The sequence below is a fragment of the Filicampus tigris genome, chromosome 20 (assembly GCF_054856515.1).
Source record: "Filicampus tigris isolate MCC_2025a chromosome 20, RoL_Ftig_1.0, whole genome shotgun sequence".
NCBI lineage: Eukaryota > Metazoa > Chordata > Actinopteri > Syngnathiformes > Syngnathidae > Filicampus > Filicampus tigris.
The window spans coordinates 3,567,200-3,588,410 of NC_141236.1; the positions used below are offsets into that span (position 1 = coordinate 3,567,200).

The 21,211-nt window shown below is 40.2% G+C and overlaps 1 protein-coding gene across 2 annotated transcripts; it reads left to right on the plus strand.

The window, feature by feature from the left end:
* The first annotated feature begins 1,915 nt into the window (after positions 1-1,915).
* Positions 1,916-19,365, plus strand: esr2a (estrogen receptor 2a). 2 transcript variants are annotated; one of them, XM_086019759.1, is made up of 10 exons: positions 1,916-2,126; positions 8,619-9,566; positions 9,655-9,894; positions 11,545-11,705; positions 11,831-11,947; positions 12,682-12,981; positions 13,678-13,816; positions 13,942-14,075; positions 17,152-17,335; positions 18,979-19,365. In XM_086019759.1, the coding sequence occupies exons 2-10, from the start codon at positions 9,430-9,432 to the stop codon at positions 19,217-19,219; spliced, it is 1,653 nt and encodes a 550-aa protein (XP_085875885.1). In that variant the 5' UTR covers positions 1,916-2,126; positions 8,619-9,429; the 3' UTR covers positions 19,220-19,365. The 2 variants fall into 2 exon arrangements, with proteins under 2 accessions (XP_085875885.1, XP_085875883.1); XM_086019757.1 differs by having other exon boundaries at positions 8,619-9,894.
* Positions 19,366-21,211: the final 1,846 nt, after the last annotated feature.

The following is a 21,211-nucleotide window of genomic DNA, read 5'->3' on the forward strand; positions in this document are numbered from 1 at the left end:
ATATGGCAATTATTTTATAACGATGCAAAAGGAAGATACAAGATGTGAAATCTGACTTATGACCACCATAAAACGTTGCTTCCCGTGTCAGCACATTAAAAAAAAAAAAAAAAAAAGAGGGAGTCAGGGAATTTCTAAATAAAAACAACGTAAGAGCAAAGTTATTATTTGGAAAAAAAAATGAAATAAAATCTCAAAGTTTGACTTTTGGATCATAAAGCAAAGCCAATTGTTAAAAGCCCAAATTACCCATCAAACTGCTGCAAACCAGATGATGGATGCAAAAGTTGCAGCTGGAGTGACTTCTACCACAATTTGCACCTTGCAGCTTGTGGCACATGCGTGCGTGCGTGTGCGCGTGTGTCCGAACGTAAAGACGGGAGTCCATTACCCGGCCACGTCAGACGAGCTTCTGAAGCAGCGACAGATTGAGCTACCACAAAACGTAATCACCAAAATTGGCTTTTGAGAGGTGAGAAATGAGTGCATCGTCATTTGGAAAGATTATCTTGGCAGGTGAGGTGGTGGTCCATGTTCGGGGGAAAATGACAAGGATGAAAATGCTCATTTAGACACACATCGTGACTTGTGACAGTAAGCAAGTGTAGAGGAGGGGAACTGAAGCGGGAGAGAGAGGATTACTACAGCTCATAAAGGATCCATTTTGTCTACCTCTGAAATTATTCTTATTTAACTCTTTTTTGTTTTTCTTCTATTGTCAAAAAAAATCACAAGCTTGCTCATTGATGCATTGGCTTAGTACTGGTATATATATATATATATATATATATATGTATGTATTTATGTATATAGTATATATATAAATATAATACATATATAATGTATATGTATTTATATATATTTATATATATAGTATATATGTATATATATATTTATATATATAGTATATATATAAATATAATATATATATAATGTATATATATATATATATATATATATATATATATATATATATATATATATATATATATATATATATATATATATATATATACACCCCCCACACACACACACACAGTATATAATGAATGCATAAATGAGAGCTTCCACCATAAATGTGTTAATCCAACTCCCGTTTTGAAATAGCACATTGTTTTCTGCAGTCTCGGCTCCGGGGTTGTTGACAATTTCCGTTCTGCACAAAAGAGCTAATGAGCCGAGAGGAAAGTAGCGGTCAGACTTCCGCTGAGTTATTTTGTTCATTTAGCTGAGTAGTAGGAAGGTGTGATGCCGCCCAAAATTGCAAGTGAATGAAGAGACGATGGTCAAATGTCCACCAAAAGAAATGAAGGACTAACGCGGTGCATCACAGCAGCTCGTACAAAACTCCAAATACAAAGCAAAAGTGCCCCCTAGAGAGCATGATTGGGATGTCCGAGCAATCGGAGTTGACGATTAGGAATTGTTTCGAGGCCTTGCTCACAACTGGGGGTGGCTGAGGTAGCGGGTTCAAAGGGCATCTTTGTATTCTTGTACATTTGACCCGCTTTTTTGCCCCCTGACATCTGCGCCCATGTTCAAAACAATGTATAAATATCAGTTAGATAAAAGGCATCCAAACAGGGAAAAAGTATATCGGTAGGGCGGACTGTGTTTTTAGCAGCAGACTTTTCACATTTATTTTCATCTGTGGAGTTAAAAAATAAATCGTTATCTTGCACTAGTCTGCTTGACAGGTTTGTTTTGAGCAACCATCAAAGAACGTTCCATTTACGAAAAGAAATGACACTGTAATTTGGAATGTGTTCTTCTGTGCGTGCAAAATGAACCCACGCGAATCATACGCAATTACAGACAACGTGATGTTTGTTTTTTTCTTGATGACAAATTAGTTACGGCCTCTTGACAAAACAAAAGCGACCGAATCACTTTATTTTGGAGGGACTAACCGGATCTTGCGTAATTTACTATGCTGCGTTTGTCCAGGTTCCAGTAGGTCCCCCTGGATCGGAGCTGGTTCACCAGTTGCTCCTCGTTTTGAACGCAATCTTTCAGCGAACTCCGTCCAGTGGTCAATTTATCCCACACTCGAGTGTGTCGAGACATCGAAGCGTGACTACGAAGAGCCGCGACAACTTTGTGCGGCCGCGCATCTGGCAGCGGAGGTGAGTGTTGTTCTTTGATTATTATTATTAATATATTTTTTTGAATTTACAGTATTGTTCCTGCCTGCGCGGGCACCAGGCAGAGAGTCGGGTTCTATTAAAGTCTTGAGAATCTACAGCCGCTGCATGTCAAACATTTTCCGCTCAAGCAACAAGTGGAAGGCCTGGAGCTGCGTGCGTGCTTAATCCGATTACACTTGAACGCCACTGAATTCGCTGGCGGGTTCAACAGGTGACAGATAACAGTCGTGCGAGAGATCGCCAGCGTGAGCAGAATCTCCTTCTGAGACTTAACCGTAATGATAGTTTATGAGTTTTTATTTTTATTTTTACGACCTTAATAATACCGTACTCTGAGCGCAAGGAGTGCCTTATATGAACATTTCTTTTACTGCACACGTGGTTCTCCTCGATGGAAGTATAATATAAAAACACACATTAAGAAGGGGTGCGGGGGTCATTGAATTGGAATAAACCGTATGAGAACATTTCGACAAGCACTTATCACCGCGTGTAAACAACAGTCTGCTATCGCCCAAGCACGCATGGGAGATTTTATTTTATTTATTTTTTTTGTTCTGGTTGCAACTGTTGTCATGCAGCTTTTCAATTGATTGATCCCTCCCCGTTGTTGATGAGCTTTTGCAAAACAGCCGTTGACTGACCCTTTTTAGTGCTTTCTTCTGATGTGCGTACTGATGCACAAATTGAATCCATCATGAATTCGAGCAGTAGATTAAAAGCACGCCTCTTACTTGTCATTTCTAAGCACCAGTTTGCTGCAGTTCTAAAAAAAAAAAATAATTACCAGCAATTTTATAGCATTAGTGACACTCTCAGTAAAACAAAAATCATGATTGCATCTTTGTCTTGGCTACGGTGTCCCCAGATGAACTGCTTTACTGCCCTATATATATATTTATGTATATTTGTGAACATTAGCCTTCAGAGATACGTGCACTTTGTACAAGTTTTGTTGTTTGGTTAGCACACGCAGTGTATTCATTAGCTTAGCTGTGTAACTTTTGATGGAGTCTTCGTTCTTCACCGACGCCTATTTACAGCTGTGGCTAACAAATGGTGGTCGAACGACAGTCGTGCTTTGCTTTCCTTTCTGTGTGGCTTATCAACAGGGCAGTTCTTTTTCTTGATTAAAATTCCCCACTATTGACTCCCACTGACTGGCACGGACCCCCGCCGCACCCTCCTTAACCGAGGAAGGTGCGCAGCCGTTTCATATCGGCGATATTAAGGAGGCAGGGGAGGTTTTTGTTTGGGAGGGGACGGATGGGAAACGGCATCGGCCTTGAGCTTTTGTCTTCAAAGGGTGGACTTGTCTTTCTTTAATGGCTGGGAAAAACGTTGTGTCATTTATAGTTTGACTTGATTTGGCTCGGGTCTTTCGTGCACATGGTGGGAGTGTGCGCCTGCGAAATAGTTGCAAATGTAACGAAAGTAGCGTATGGGTGTTCGAGATTGATTTATTGGATTTGATTAAAAATAGCTTTTGGGATGAGCCCCCGTTTGGATATGAGTGCGGAGTTAGCGACTTGCCTGCGGCGGTGGACCAAACTTTAGCCGCTTTTGCGTTACCCGCCAAATCACTGTAGTATCAACAAAACACACCCACACACAATGCATGTTTGACAAGAGGGGAGGCAGCTTTAAAGTCAAGGTCAAAACTTCCAGCGAGGGCGGGTAAACCCTCCACATCTGCGTTTAGGCCCAAATGGAAATTTAAGAAGCACAAGTCCCGCCATGTTTCTTTCTTTTTTTTTTTTTTTTTTTTTTTTTTTTAATTTTGCTGTTCTAGTGTGACTCATCTGACTTAGTTGGATACAGACTAAAGTTTATTAGAAATTTAATGGAACAAGACAGTGCCGTTTTTGTTGACTTTTTATTTGCGTGCAGAATAATCAATCAGAGTGCAAATCGTTGTTATTGAATGACTTGAATCGCTTCTGCCTGTTGTACGTCCCTCTGTCTGTCTTGAACTTTGTGGTGTTTTGTGACTTTAAAAGTCTGGTGAGACTTGATAAAGTTCCAGGTGATTGAGGCAAAGTTGAACTCCGCTGACTGCACCTGACTCACTTCTATCCGTCTGCCCTAATTGGATCATTTTCCAAGAAATTATTATTGAGTCAAGCAAGCTACGCCGCCACTGAGTCACTGTCCAATGAAATGATCATTTGAACAATGCATTTCCATGATCACTACTTTTCCGTTGCGCTTTTGAAACATTTCACATACAGGCAGACAATGTTGTCCAAAAAAAAAAAAAAAAACACTGAAAATGCTGTAAAATGTTGACTGCATACATGATCATTATTATTATTATTATTCCCACAAAATCAGCTTTTGAACTAATCGGTTTAGGCATCTTTTCAGAATGTGATGTTTGTAAGTAGGGATGTAACGATGAATCGAAAATCGATTGCAAGTCCATTTAAACTGCTTAATGTATGCAGCGATGTAAAAATCAAATAAAAATCGATTAATCGAATACTCCATTCAAGTCGCGTATATGACCTCGGACAACTCGGCACTCACAAGCCTAAACAGCAACACCTGACTAAAGATATACTCAGAGTGCTAAAAACTGATGTTCCTCCTAATCTTTAATGGGTTTTTGAAAACACACAAGCATAGTAGTGATTTGAAAAAAATCGAAAGTCGGGGACTGAAAATCGAAAATCGAATCGGAGTGTGAGTGAATCGTTACATCCCTATTTGCAAGTACTGCTGGTAGCAGTAGCAGTCAAGGGAAAAAAAAAAAAAAAAACTTCAATGAAGAAGTGTAAGAAACACAAACTATAAAATCGTTCATCGTTGCTGCATTGGCTGTGATTAACTTATGCATGCCTATGTTGAATCATTAACACGCATGCGCATTGTTTTGTGTTGTCACAGACAGCCGCCAGACTAGTGAACCAAAGGGAGATCATCTACAGAAATGCCACATTTGACATTTTGTTGCCGGTTGAAAAAAAAAAAAAAAAATGTTAAGCAGTGATTCACAACTGGTAGACTGTAGAAAAGTCCAAAATACAACCCCCCCCCCCCAAAAAAAAAAATGTAACTTGCAGCCGATGTTGGACTTTTGTTTACAAATGGATGATGTACAAGGTTTGGAAAGTTAGTGTCGTTCATAGCGTTGCCCTTAGTTGCAGGGCACTTTTGGTGTTCTTACTGCTCTTTTGAGCGGATGATTCAGCAGGAGTGAAGGAAAAAATAATGTTATGTTTTAAGGTTCTACCTGTATGCGGTGGCAGAGCGTGTAAGAAAATGCCGTGTGCTGCTTTGAACCTTTGTCGGCTCTCTTTTTTGGACTTTCACGTGGCCCGTATCAGATAGCACTCTGTTTACACGTATGTACAGGACACAAGTCGAAAACAGTAGTAAACATCCATTTAAATTAGGGCTGCTCGATTATGGGGGGGAAAATAATATTCATCATGATTGTTTTGGTCACGATTATTCGGACGATGATTTATTTGTTGGTACAAAACAGGAAAATGTTTGAACGTAAAAAAATATGTAAAGACAAATACATTTCTTTGAAAAACTGCATTTATGTAAACTCCAAACAAAATTTTATAAAATTAGTTCCTAGAAAATTTTTAAAAAGGTGCAAATGATTAATTAAAGTATGACTTCCTTGTGTGTAAACAAACAGTGCATCGGATATCAAAGCATATTGCTAATCATTTTTTGACGATTATGCCAATTTTGCAATCGTGGAGTGCAATAATCGTATTTGTAATTGAATTACGATTATTTGCGTACCCCCAATTTAAATTACAATCATGAAAAATTACAACTTTAAAGTTGCAATACATAAAATACATAAAATACAATAGCCGATTGAAGGGTGTCTGCGAAACTCTCTGCTTTCTCGGTTATTTATTTCATGTCTTAAATGACTGATAATAATCAATGTTGATACAACAGTTAAGTTTAGGATGGTTAAAAATCACTCAAATCACAGGCATTGTGTAAAAAGCTTTAAGCTTCGTGTGACAGAATGGCAAGTGCACTTTGTGCCATGGTTAATTGCTCTAATGAAATTTAGAGGCTTGAACATTGGTGTAAAAAAAAAACAAAAAAACACCATTGCAAATCATTGTAAACCTCCGTTCATTCGTCACAGAAAGATTCATAAAAAAGATGGACTAAAATTGTCAATTTCTTGAGCGCATTTACTCACGCTCACACTTACTTTGTCAATATCTTGAAACCGCTAGGGAACACACAGGGGCAAAGTACGCTAATAAATAGGGATGTAACGATTAATCGAAAATCCATCTAAAATCGATTTAAACTGCTTAAAATAAGCGTCGGTGAAAAAAAATCGATTCATCGAATAATCGAGTCGCGTCAAGACACACAGAGTGTTGCGTTTATGAACTCGGATATCTCAGCACTCACAAGCCCTATATGGCAACACTGTTGCGAAATGCGCTATTTAAATAAAGTTGTTTTGTGTTGTTACCAGGGTTGGTAGAATCTCATAAAGTTAACTGAAAATTTTAATCAGTAGTTACCACCGTTTTAAATTGATGTATTATCGGCCATCAGTTTAAAAAAAAAAAAAAAAAAAAGACTGCTGCCGATATTCTTCAAAACACCGAATTGCCGATAATCGGTCCATCCCCACCTCTCAGCACCGTTCTGTTCAAACGTTGCCGATTCTTGTTTGAAATGGAAATCAAAAACAATTTGAAATGCGTAGTCCGGTTAAACGTGTTCCCCCGTTGTTCTGTTCACCGGTGGTTGTTCCGTCTTTGAATGAGTGTTCCTTACGACTAATCAGTGATCACTTCCCAGGGTCGCCGTGTTCTGGGAACCTTCTCTTGTTTAATTCCAACGTCAATGTATAATAGATTCCAACATTTCACCAAATGACGATCCCGACATGGTGTGAACTTGGGACGAGATAGATCACTCACTCGCTCCTTCAGTACGTGGTTAACCTTGACTCGTGTCGCAATAAGCTGACAATACATGAAAGCCGTGCCAAAACGTGCAGGGAATGTTCTCCAAACTGCCAGTGAAGATGAGACGGCTGCCCCCTCGGGAATGATTAACTATCACATGTTGTAAAAGCAAACCGACATGGCCGGTGTGTTGCGTATCGATCGAACAGCTGTATGTCCAAAGTACGTTATTAATCATAGTTCCTGTTCTGGCTAACGGCACGTGTACGCGCTTGCGAGTCAAATATGCTAATGAGCAGGCAAATTGCAGATTTTCGGTGGCCGCAATCATTTTGGAACTTTAACCTACATGTGACCTGCCATTGGCTGGCCACCAGCCCAGATTGACTCGGGCTTACTTTTGACCCCGAACGATGACGGACAGGCGCGATCGAAAATACACGGACGGGAGACTAAAATGAGGAATATCGAAAAGCTTTTCGTGTAAAGAATGTTTTCCCTCTGCTATGCACCAAAGGACAGCAAAAGACGTTTTTTGTTTGTATAGTGTGTTTGGAAAAACTGCAGATGAGAAGTTGTAAAGGAGGCGAAGGAGGACGCCCATTAAAGTTGTTCTGGAGACTGTATCGGTTTTCATTGAGAGAAGTCAAGGTGTTGGGTGTATTTAATGGGAAATGGAACAGTGGTTTATTGTCTTATTCACTGTAAAAAAAAAACAAAAAAACAAAGTGCCTACATTTAAGAATCAATTTTCCTACTTTTAAGTTCCCCTTTACAGAAAGCGAGGAATCGGATTTAACAAAGAAAAAATTGATGTGCAAAGGAAAAGCCTGGAGTGGAGTTCAACAAGGTGCCCTTTTGTGCTGTCAGCAGTTGTAAGGCATTGGGGCGGCTCGATTATGAAAAAAATATGAACCACGATGATTTTGGTAATAATTGAAATCACGATTATTCAAACGATCATTTGTTTTTGGGCACAAAACAAGGAAATTTGCAAACGTCCAAAAATATAAAGACAAATACATTTCTTTGAAAACCTGTAATTATGTAAGTTCCCCACAAAATTGATAAAATTTGGTTATTGTAAAATATATATGTATATATATATTTTTTTTTTTAATTTGTTATACGTTAAGTATAAATTCAAATATGATTTCTTTGTGTGTAACCAAACAGTGCATCGAATATAAAATGCTTATTAATAATCTTAGCCAATTATGCCAATTTTGTAATCGTGGAATGTAATAATCGTAATTGTAATTGAATTTCGATGAATTGGACAGCCCTATGAGACATTGACAAAGATGCAGTTTTCTATTTGACAGCATATTGTTGACAATGTGTAGGGCAATGAGAAACTAGGTGCAAATATTGTTTACAGGCCGCGAGGGCACTGAGAGGGCAACGGCTCTCAAGTGTAAAAATGTCATTGCTTGTCCAATTTGGGGCATATCCAAAAGGTCAATTCTGCTGTGACATCATCACATTGTGCCGCAATGCGCTCTCGTGGCTTTATTTGTATTTTTTTTAACAAGTCCATTTGTTTGTCTCGCAGGGATGTCCTGTCCGCCTCAGTGAGTCTTCATGGCTGGTCTAAGCACTGAACATTGTCCCTCCTTTGGCATAAACCAGACACACCTTCTCTTAATTCCGGGATCTTTTGGAATATCGAGTCAAGCTTCTCAACATCTTCATTGTGTCTTCATCGTAACACTGGAGTGAAGTTAGTTAAGACAAACGTAGTCACAGGACAATTAGAGCTCTAGGGATGTAATGATTAATCGAGTGAAAATCGATTCATAGCGATTAATCGAATAATCGCCTAAAAATCGAGCTGAATCGAACTCAGACATTTCAGCACTCACAAGCTCTATGCAGCAACACCTAACAAAAGATATAACATACCTAGGTCGTTAGAATTCAAGGGATGCAAGGATTAATCGAAAATCGATTCAAGTCAAACCGATTAATTGAATAATCGATTGGAATCGAGCCAAATCGAGCTCAGACATCTCAAGTACTCACGAGCCCTATACAGCGACACCTAACAAAAGACATAGGTCATGAAAATATCCTAATTTAGAGTGCTAAAAAATGCCTTTCAATTTTTTTCCATTCCAGATGCATTCCACATTTTGAACGTGTGTCGATCAAAGTATGCGCTTGCGCCAAACATCATCGCGTTTGTGGATGGCTGCGGCACCACGCTAGCGCACAGAGACAAGCAAGGTAGCCATTTTTTGAAAAAAAAAAAAAAAAAAATCGAATCGAAAAAATCGGCGACCGCAAATCGAATCGGGGCCCGAGCGAATCGTCACATCCCTAGCAGTGAGCCGCGTCGCGTATCGTGGACAGCGCGATCCCACATGGACGATGCGGAAGCGTTAGCCTCGGCGAGACCTCCTTGCAGTCGCGATGGCCGCGGACCTTCAGCTCCAGGAGGCGGACTCCAGTCGAGCGGGCTGCGGCGTCCTCTCCCCCCTCCACGGGGCCTCCTCCCCGGGTGTGTCCCTGGAAAGCAGCCAGCCCATCTGTATCCCCTCCCCTTACACCGAGCTCAGCCATGACTTTCCCGCCATCCCTTTCTACAGTCCAACTATCTTCTACGCCGGGCCCGGACTTTCGGAGCGCTCGCCCGTGCACCAGTCCCTAAGGCCCTCCTTATTCTGGCCCGGCCACGGCCACATGGGCCACATGGGCCACATGGGCCACATGGGCCACATGGGCCCGCCCGGAGCGCCGCACCCCTCCCAGACGCGCCCGCAGCAGAGCCAGCCCGTCCCGAGCCCGTGGGTGGAGCTGTCAACGGGGGACTGCGACTTGACCGTCAGGTAGGACGTGACTTGATCACTCGTTGGACTCCGTCCTCTTTTTGCTGCCGGGTTCTTTTAACGCGTTTATTGACCCGAGGCAGATAAGGAAAAAAAAAAAATGTCACAGCATACTAGGGCTGCGCAATTCATCGGAATTCTATTGCAATTAGGATTATTGCACTCACCTAGTTGCAGATTTAAAAAAAAAAAAAATTGTACAAATATTTTTGTAATTTGTTTGGTGCATTTTTTGTTTATAGGAGGTTAATCCCATTTTTTTCGAGGATTAGTATTAGTTTTTCAAATGCATTCATAATGGACATTAATTATTAATTATTATTATTATTATTATCGTTATCATTATTTTCATTTAGGGATAGACCTATTCTGCATTTTGACAAATATAAAGATATCAGTATCTGCCTTTTTTTTTTTATTTTTTTTTTTTTTTAAATCTGATGGCCGATAATAAATCAATTTAAAAGTGTGTTAACTTCAAGGAACTCTTTATGTAAATTTTCAGTTGACTTTATAAGAGATTCTACAACAATATACACCTTTTGTTTTTGTTTGAAATCAAAATAAAAGGTAAGCGAGATTTGAACATTTCTGTCATTTTGAAATTTTGGAGGACTTTATTTACTGTACAAAACTATATGGAGCTCTTATTGAAGTTTTCATTTAACTTTTGAAAGCATGGGAGCTCCCTTTTCGATTTGAATTTTACAACAAAGACATATATTAGCAAACTTTTACTATAATAATAACAAAAAAAAGTGATGCAAATATGAAAAATTGTCCAATATGCTCAAAGACGTTTCAACAAAGATTTTGACGCCAATATTTTCCTTTTTGCTGAAAATGAATATCGGCTCTAAATATCGGTTATCGGTATCGTATCGGCCCTGGAAGAAAAAAAAAAATCGGTCCGTCTCTATTGTCATTATCGTTTTTATTATTATTATTATAGTGAAACTGGGTCATTTGCTGCTCAGACCTTCATGTTTGTTGCACAGTTTTGGAGCAAGAACATATTGATTTTGACTTTTGATCATTTAAGGTAGCATCCAGTCTGAAGTGATTGAGATAGCCGGTGTCCAAGGTCCAATCTGCATATGTACTTTGTCAGCTCTTTCAACATCACAATGCTCGATCAAGCTCAAGCCGAGCAAGAACTCACATTTTTTTTCGAAATGGAATCCGATTGAAGAATCTTGAGACCACTAGGCTGAAAATTCTCTAAGATTGTCATTGTTCTTCGTCAAAAATGTCTAATAGGAATAATCATAAAAAAATCAACATTAATGCAAATCTGAAGGAAAAAAAAGTTCAATGAACATATGCTTAGATACGTTTTTTTTTTTTTTCATTTTGAGGCCAATATTTTCCTTTTTACAATGAAATATCGTTTATCGACTAATAATCGGCATCGGCCCGGAGGAAAAAAAACCCCATATCGGTCCATCTCTAGTCCAAAGTCAAATCGCTGCATGCTCATGGCCAACGCCGCCGTATTGATTTTCGCGTTGTCCGATTCAAGTGGCTCCAGAGGGGCCGCGGTACGCTCAAAAGTCCAATCAATCATTAGCGTCTTGCCACTTTCAAGCTAGCGGAGGCGCGCGCGCTACGCCGCTCTAAACCTTGGCTGAGACTGAGGCTGTTTGTTAGCAAGCGCAGGCGTTCCCAGGAGGGCGAGGAAGTTGTGGTGTCGTCGGGCGGGAAAGCAGACCTCCACTTCTGCGCCGTTTGCCAGGACTACGCCTCGGGCTACCATTACGGCGTCTGGTCTTGCGAAGGCTGCAAGGCCTTCTTCAAGAGGAGCATTCAAGGTGAGGCAAACGCAAAACAATTGGACTCCTTCGCAAAGCGGAGTCGGCGAGGGTTGCCTGGGGTTTGAACGTGTCTCTTGTTTAAGCGTCAGCTCCACTTTCCCGTCCTGTCGTCTTGAATTCAGGCCACAATGACTACATCTGCCCGGCGACCAATCAGTGCACCATCGACAAGAACCGTCGCAAGAGCTGTCAGGCGTGCCGCCTCCGCAAATGCTATGAAGCCGGCATGACCAAATGTGGTGAGCCATGTTTTCAAGTCATATATATATTTTTTTTTTACAGCAACAACAAAAGAGAATTAAACATAGTAAATGTAAGCACACAAATGTTTTTAGCATCTTCATCTAGCCTTCGCTTAATGCTAACATATAACACCACAGACGGGCTAGCATCACTAGCGGCAGCCACCTGTATGAACCGAGCACTCCCTTTATCATGTTTTCTCTCCTATTTTTTTTTTTTTTTTTAAAGCAACAACAAAAGACAATGAAACATAATAAATGTAAACACAAATGTTTTTACCAAAGCGTATAAGTTCATCTAGCAAAAGTTAGATCGCTTAATGCTAACATATAACACCACAGACGGGCTAACGGGCTAAATTTTGAAAAATCGAATCCAAATCGGGAACTGAAAATCAAATATCGCATCGGGGCTAGCATCCCCAGCGACAGCCACGTGTACGAACCGAGCACTCCCCTTTATCATGCTTTCTCCCGTATTTTTTTTTTTTTTTTACAGCAACAACAAGACAATTAAACATAGTAAATGTAAACACACAAATGTTTTTACCAAAGCGTATAAGTTCATCTAGCAAAAGTTAGATCGCTTAATGCTAACATATAACACCACAGACGGGCTAACGGGCTAAATTTTGAAAAATCGAATCCGAATCGGGAACTGAAAATCGAAAAAAATGGAATCGGGGCTAACGTGTGTTTTTTTGTTTTTTTTCTCCATTTTTGTGGCTCAGGCATGCGCAAGGAGCGTGGCAGCTACAGGAACCAGCAGAGGCGGCGAGTGAGTTTGTCCTCGCACAGCAAGACCCACGGAGCGAAGGCGTTACCCGAACCGGCGGCGCTTACCGAGCTCCAACCACTCGCGTTGACCCCGGAGCAGCTGATACAGCGAATAATGGAGGCGGAGCCGCCTGAGATCTACCTGATGAAGGATATAAGGAGACCGCTCACCGAAGCCAACGTCATGATGTCTCTGACCAACCTCGCCGATAAGGAGCTGGTTCACATGATCAGCTGGGCCAAGAAGATCCCAGGTAGGCGTGTCCGGAAACCGAGGCCGATATTTTCGATGGAAGCACCTGCATCCGATGTGGCAGGCGCGCTAGCGTGTTGCAGCGACTTCGGCCAAACCGTCCAACAAGGCGATTTGTTTCCATTTAGTTAGCAAATTAGCGCCGCCGTTCCTGTTCTGTCCTGTCCTATCCAATGCCTCGACCGGATGTATCCTTTCCTCATATGGTGTAGCATATCGAAAAAAATCCCCCAAACTCCAAAACGATGAATCGAAAATCGATTCAAACGGATTCAAACCGATGAATCGAAAATCGATTCAAATGGATTCAAACCGATTAATCGATTCAAAACGAGACAAATCGAACGCTGACGTCTCGGAGGGACGAGAGACATGATAGCGATTTAAAAAAAAAAAAATCGAATCAAATCGAAAATCGGCAACTGAAAATCGAAAATTGAATCAGGGATTCGAGCGAACGGTTCCATCCCTACCCATTTCCGACAAGCATGCATTGCAATATAAATAAGCACAAGGGAAATGTATCAAATTCCCCTGTTGCATAGCAACGTTGTACCAAGATCAAAAGGCACAGAGATCCAACATAGCTACTCGAGACCAAGCTGGGCGGGGAAAAAAAAAAGAAAAGTTTCCGCCGTGAGATGTTTGACGCGTCAGCGCTGAGCATTCCACACCTGCTGGTGTGTGACCTATTCAGGGTTTGTGGAGCTGAGTCTTCTGGACCAGGTGCACATGTTGGAGTGCTGTTGGCTGGAGGTGCTAATGATAGGACTGATGTGGAGGTCGCTCAACCACCCGGGGAAGCTCATCTTCTCTCCCGACCTCAGTCTCAGCAGGTATTTTTCCTTTTCCGTCTTCCCACTTCCTCGCGCTTTCGCGTGGAATCCACCCCAAAAAAAAAAGAATTGCTTTTCCCGTCGGTATGAAGAGGAAATAACGACGCTTTGTGTTTGCGCGGCAGAGAAGAGGGCAGCTGCGTCCAGGGCTTCGTGGAGATCTTTGACATGCTCGTCGCTGCCACATCCAGGGTGAGAGAACTCAAGCTGCAGAGGGAGGAGTTTGTCTGCCTCAAGGCCATGATCCTCCTTAACTCCAGTGAGTCCGCGCGCGCGCGCCGTTGCGGGTTCGGCGTTCCTTCGCGGGGTCTCATCATTTGTCCGACGGCCGCGAGCCCGGAAATCAAATGAACGGGCGCGCACGCGGCGCCGTCGGGAGAAGACGAGTTCAGGAATATATCGGGAGCCGCTCGGATGGCTCTTTGCGTCCCTTTCGGCGGCGCTCTCGGGGAATGAGCCGAGCAGACCGACAACGGCGCTCTTTCTTGGACTTGAAATTGAAGACGGATACGAGACTGAGATGAAAAGAAACCCGAAGGGCCTGAAGATGATTACAGGGCCCGCTGGGAGCTTCTTCCATTGGGAGTGTTCGCAAATCATAATCATTTGGGGTGCAACGATTCATCGAAAATCCATTTAAACCGCTCAAAATATGCATCCGAGTAAAAAAAATCGGAAATAATTGTCATCGGAAAAGGATTTGTAATGCTAACGGTGAAATCTATTGTGACGATTCATTGAAAATCGATTTAAAATCGATTCAAACTGCTCAAAATATGCATCCGTGTCAAAAAATAAAAGAATCGTTTTTTTGAAATGTTGATAATGATACCAGTCTATTGCACATTTATTTATTTTCATGTTTTGTTGTGGCACGAACAAAACACTGATCGGACAAAAAATGCATTTTGAATAGCATCCAAAACGATTTTGAATGGTAGGAAAAAAAAATACAAGTTTGTGATTTTCGATGCATTTCTCATCTGATCTTTAATTGTTCCTATTCAATTTGAAGGACGTGACGATTCATTGAAAATCGATTTAAAATCGATTCAAACTGCTCAAAATATGCATCCGTGACAAAAAATAAAAGAATCGGTTTTTGAAATGTTCATAATGATACCAGTCGATTGCACATTTATTTATTTTCATGTTTTGTTGTGGCACTAACAAAACACCGATCGACAAAAATGCCGATAAACAGTCAAAAAATGATTACTGGTAGGTCATTGTCAAAGTTTTTTTTTTTTTTTTCTCAAGTTACAAAAAATTTCTGTTTGTAACAAGGATGCATGCAAAATGCAGATGTTAAAATAAAAACATCTTTTGGTTTTAAAATGAGCCATTCATTTTGTTAAAAAAAAAAAAAAAAGGTTTCAATAAAATCGAATCAAAATCGGGCACTGAAAATCCAAAATCGAATCAGGGCTTGAGTGAATCGTTGCATCCCTGCTAATAATAATGATCGGCAAGCATGTTATAGTATTATAGTAGTTCAGTAGCTAAGCGTAGCTCAGCAAAAGCTCCCTGCAGCTCTGCTTACCTTTTTGACATATTAGTCTTTCAGACAATGGCTTGAAAGTGGCAGGGGATCTTTGCCCAGCCCAGTTGATCACGCCATGGGCAGTTTTACTAACAGTGGAGCAACACGGCTCTCTCGGAGACACATTTTCAAAAATAGGCACATAAAAGATTGATGCGTTTCTTTCATTTTACCCTTGGTGACTTGGAAGGCGAGCCAGAGTCCAAACGATTTTTGTAAACAAAATAAAAAGTCAATTTTCTATCATATGAAATCCACCTCTTGAAACAGAGACATTTATAGAACTTCTGAATGAGAAAGCGTTTTCTGTGAAGACTTTTTTTTTTTTTTTAATGGAAAACAATATATCAAAAGTCACATTTTATTAGATTCGTGGTTTCAACATCTTATTTTACAGGCCCAGAGAAGTCATTAAACGGGCCGTTTTCACTTTGCTGCTCGTGTGGAGGATTTGAAGAAAACATAACTCCAGTTCCCTCCGGGTTGCCAATGCTCCTAAAAATGCTTTGATATGAATATTGTTTGATCAAAAAGTGCGAAACGTTTTACGCCGTTGACTTTACTATTTGGAGCCGAACCTGTGTAAATGTTCAAGTTCTCGCTCGGCCCGAAACTGTGGACGGCGTTGATCGCTACTGACTTGGTGAAGCTCCTGTGATGCATTTAGCTGCCGAAAGGACAAAAAGTGCTCCCGCAGGACTTGATTGGAGACCAAAAACAGATGTTGGACTTAAAAGAATCTCCATGCGGACATAAAAATAAGATGTGATTTGAACCGGCAGAGGGACAGTATTCAACTTTTGTTGCTCAGGTTCAAATCAGGTGAAAAAGGAAGAGTACTTACTTTTTTTTAACGTTCAAATATAAAGGGACATTCTGAATAGTATCCAAAACGATTTTTTGAATGATAGAAAACAAATGATTTTCTTTGCATTTGTCATCCGATCTTTAATTGTTCCTATTCAGTTTTAGGGATGTGACGATTAATCGAAAAACGATTCAAAATAGATTTAAACTGCTCAAAATATGCATCGATGTCAAAAATGAAATCATTGATTTTTGAAATTTTGATAATGATACCAGTCGATTGTATATTTATAGTTCGGATTCATTTTTAGGGATGTGACGATTAATTGAAAATCGATTCAAAATAGATTTAAACTGCTCAAAATATGCGTCGATGTCAAAAAATAAAAGAATCGATTTTTGAAATTTTGATAATGATACCAGTCGATTGTACATTAATTGTTCCTATTCATTTTTAGGGATGTGACGATTAATCGAAAATTGATTGATAAAAACGATAACTTCATTTTTTTTGTAAAGTTACAAAAAGTTACTGTTTGTAACAAGGACAAAATGCAGATGTTAAAATAAAAACATCTTTTGGTTTTAAAATGAGCCATTCATTTTGTGAAGAAAAAAAAACATTCAAAAAGAAATCGAATCGAAATCGGGAACTGAAAATCGAATCGGGGCTCGAGTCAATCGTTACATCCCTATCCCTTTTAAATGACATCCACTACAAGACGGCCGTGGGTGTCGCTGTTAAAGTTCTTATCAGCACGTTCGCAATCAAGGTCAAATAGTCCACATCCCTTTTCAGTTTTCAGCGCTCGATATTTACCCAGCAGTCCTCCCATCTTATCGGCGATGTCGTTGTGGCCGACTCCAGAGTCGTCCAACAGTTCCGTCATGCCTTTAGGAATGATCTCGCAAATGGAGAAAGCATTCATCCAGAAAGATCTCCCCTCCCCCCTCCCCTCACCTCACACGCGTTTTGGGTTTTCAGACATGTGCCTCGCCTCTTCCGAGGGCGGCGACGAGCTGCAGAGTCGCTCCAAGCTGCTGCGTCTTCTCGACGCCGTGACCGACGCCCTCGTGTGGGCCATCGCCAAAACGGGCCTGACCTTTCGCCAGCAGTACACCCGCCTGGCACACCTGCTCATGCTGCTCTCGCATATCCGGCATGTGAGGTGAGGGATTGGACACCGGAGATATCCTGTAGTAGGGCTGCTCGATTATGGAAAAAATATTCAGCACGATTATTGGGGCATTAATTGAAATCATGATTATTCAAACAATCTTTGATTTTTTTCTTTTTTTTTTTTTTTTTTTTGGTACAAAACAAGAAAATGTTTAAACGTAAAAAATGTAAAGACAAATAAATGTAAGTAAGTTCCTTTTGGACCAAACAAAATATATACAATTTGTTATTATAAAATAAAAAAATAAAAGGTACAAATATATCAATTCAAGTATGACTTCCTTGTGTAAACAAAATAATGTGTTGAATATAAATGTACAGTATACTAATAATCGTTTTTTGTTTTTTTTAACGATTATGCCAATTTTGCAATTGTGGAGCGTAATAATCGTAATTGTAATTGAATTTCGATTAATTGCGCAGCCCCATGGTGAACCACAGTTCATCACGGGAGATATTATGTTAGAGGGTTATGATAGTTTTTGATTTTTAATCATAAACTACAATTCTCAAACGACTGTTTGTCCTTCCTTCTTATGTACGTACTGAAATGTAAATATTTAAGCTTATGCATAATATGAATTGATAAAGACGAACAAAGGACATTTTCACTATTAATTACAGCTGGTGTTAGTTTTATAAACGTTAAGATGTGGCTTCCTTTGGTTTTATGCATTTTTAAACTTATTGTTAAAGTTTTCGTAGCATTTGTTCTCACTATGAGAGAAAAAAAATGGGAGAGCATATAGCATCACTATGAGGAAGCAAAAAAAAAAAGACCGTTCATACTTGTTCTTGTAAAAATGCTTTGATACTACAAGACCGATACTGCTTCTCAAATGAAGGATAACAAGAGCTATGTCGGCTGTGTGGAGATTATTTTAGAGTATTTTCTTAACTACTCCAAAAAATATGTCACACAGCTTCCAAACAATTGGTCCATACTGTAATTTGAAGTATTTGCAACAAAATGCTTTAACCACATCATTGCACCAAATGAGACGGAAAGAATACAATAAATTACTAACAAAAAACGCACACAAATGAAAACGATTTTAATGTTGCTGTGAGTCTAGCCACCAATCATGTTAAGGGCTGTGCAATTAATCGAAGTTCAATTATCGATTATTACAGTCCACGATTACAAAACTGGCATAATCGTAAAAAAAACGATTATTAATATTTATTCATATCCAACTCACTCTTTGTTTACACAAGAAAATCATACCAGAATTTATACATTTGCACCTTTTTTTTTTAATTTTATAATATTTTTATATACATTTTGTTTGGTCCAAAAGGAACTTACATTACATAATCATAGTTTTTCAAAGAAATGTATTGGTAGTTATATTTAAACATTGTGTTGTTTTGTATTCAAAAACAAATGATCGTTTGAATAATCGTGATTTCAACGACCAAAATCATGACGAATATTTTGTTTTCATAATCGAGCCGCCCTATGCATCGGTATTATTGTCCATATAATTACTCAATTTATATCTCTCTCCCGCTTCCTCGCGGGGAAAAAAAAAAAAAAAAAAATCAATGCATGTAATCACGATTGAAAAGCAATTGAAATGCAAGTAACGTGCCCAACCACAATTTGCGTCTTTCGTCTTGGATGCGCAGCAACAAGGGCATGGACCATCTCCACTGCATGAAAATGAAGAACATGGTGCCTTTGTACGACTTGCTGCTGGAGATGTTGGACGCCCACATCATGCACAGCTCGCGGCTGCCCACCAAGCCTCCGCAGCAGGACGCCTCGGAGCGCGCCGAGGCTCCCGCCAAGCGCGAGGGCTCCGCTGGCTCCTCCTCCTCCTCCTCCTCCGATTGCTGCACGACCAACAACGGAGGCCATGCCCAGTAGCCGCCCGCTCGCCTCTCGGCTTTGCGTTCACATGCGATGACTTGTATCACTCTGACGAAAGGTTGGTTCCAAAAAAAAAAAAAAAAAAAGGGACGTTTTCAAATTCATTTGAATGTAGAAGCTCATGATTTTCTTTGCACAAGTTTCACATCATCCAAAATGGAATGCGGTACTGTATTTATTGCCTTAGCACATCAAGGCCTTTAAAGTCAACAAAACGTTTTCTTGACAAGGATATGTTCTATGCAGCCGCCCTAGTCAAAACGCGGATCAATATTGCGTTTGTGGAATATGAAGGTCATTTTTGTCCATGGAAGGGCGTGGCCATTTTGCCACATCCAATCGTGGCTCGGCTTCAGAAAACAGGTGAGCCTCGATTGGCTGTTAACTGAGCAACTCTTGTCATTTTCAGTCCACAGAAAGTGGCAAAATGGCCGCCCACGTGATTACTACTTAAAGTTGAAATCAACCCAAATAGATTTTTTTTTTTCAAGAATATGTTATGTAGTCCCACAAGTCTAAACACATTATTTTGAATCATATTGCGTTTATGGAATGTGAGTTAAAATGGACGTCAACGCAAACATATTTTTTTTCAAGAATATGTTCGGAGCAAGCCCACTAGTTGAAACGGGGCATTCTGATTAATATTGCGTTTGTGGAATAAGTGTTAAGTGTCCACTCGTTTTTAGCCATCTCCGGGGGCGGCCATTTTGTCTTCTGTCGATGAAAATGACATCGCAACTGCTCACAACGACCAATCGCGGCTCAGCTTCAGAAAACAGGTTAAGCCGTGATTGGTCGTTGTGAGCAGTTGTGATGTCATTTTCAGACGACAGAAGACAAAATGGCCGCCCCCGAAGATGGCTAAAAACAAGTGCATTTTGCTGCTTAACTTATATTAACATATATTATATATATTATAACAAATGCAAAATTAATCAGAATGCTGTGTTTCAACTAGTGGGCCTGCTGGGAACATATTCTTGAAAAAAAAATGTTTGGGTTGACTTCCGCTTTAAATAGTAAAATCCACCTGTTTTTGTCCATCTCGGGGCGGCCATTTTGCTTTTTATTATCGACTGAAAATGACATCACAGTTGCTCATGGCTCAAATAACGACCAATCATGGCTCAGCTTGAGAAAAATGGTGAGCCGTGATTGGTCGTTTCCCTGAACAATTGTGATGTCATTTTTAATCGACAGAATTGACAAAATGGCCGCCCCCTGAGATGGCTAAAAACGTGTGGATGAACTCTTATCCCACAAACGCAGAATGCCGTGTTTTCACTAGTGGAGGCTCATCGGACATATTGTTGTAAATATTTTTTGGGCTTGACTTCCACTTTAAGCACCACTCGTTTGGCAACCGCTTCTATTGTGAAAAGAAATTAATTTCAGTAATGACATGCGGCCACACCGTGAAAGAAAAAAAAAAAAATGTGCCAAAAACATGCCGTTGACTTAACTCACATTTGTGTACCAAATTGATCCATGCTGATGTCATCTTGGAGATTGAGCTTTCCTGCTCAAAAACACACCAATAGGAAGGACCTTGTTATATGGAAAAACGTCACCTGAAGGTCGTGCCTTAAATCCTGCTATTTGAATAAATGGAATAAAAAGACACTTAATGACTCCAACATTTGCCTTAGCTAAGAATTCAGGCAAGCTTACAGAGTAGATGATCCATTTCTACACGGGGGCGGGAAAAAAAAAAAAAAAAAAAAAAAAAGGCTGGGACCAGATACCCAAAAGAGAGGAAATGGTGCTTTTTATTGTGTGCCTGTGCACAGAGCCCAAGGCAACATTGACAAGAGCTCACAAAATGTGCTTGGGCGACATTAAATTGGTTGCGGTTCAAATGGCACATGAAAAGAACAAGCAGGGTGAGGACAACCTTGTTTCTTCTTTGGGGCTTTCCAAAAGTGTGGATGGAGCTTCATGACTTAAACCAAGATGAAATGTGCCTTAAACATGTAAGATTGTCCT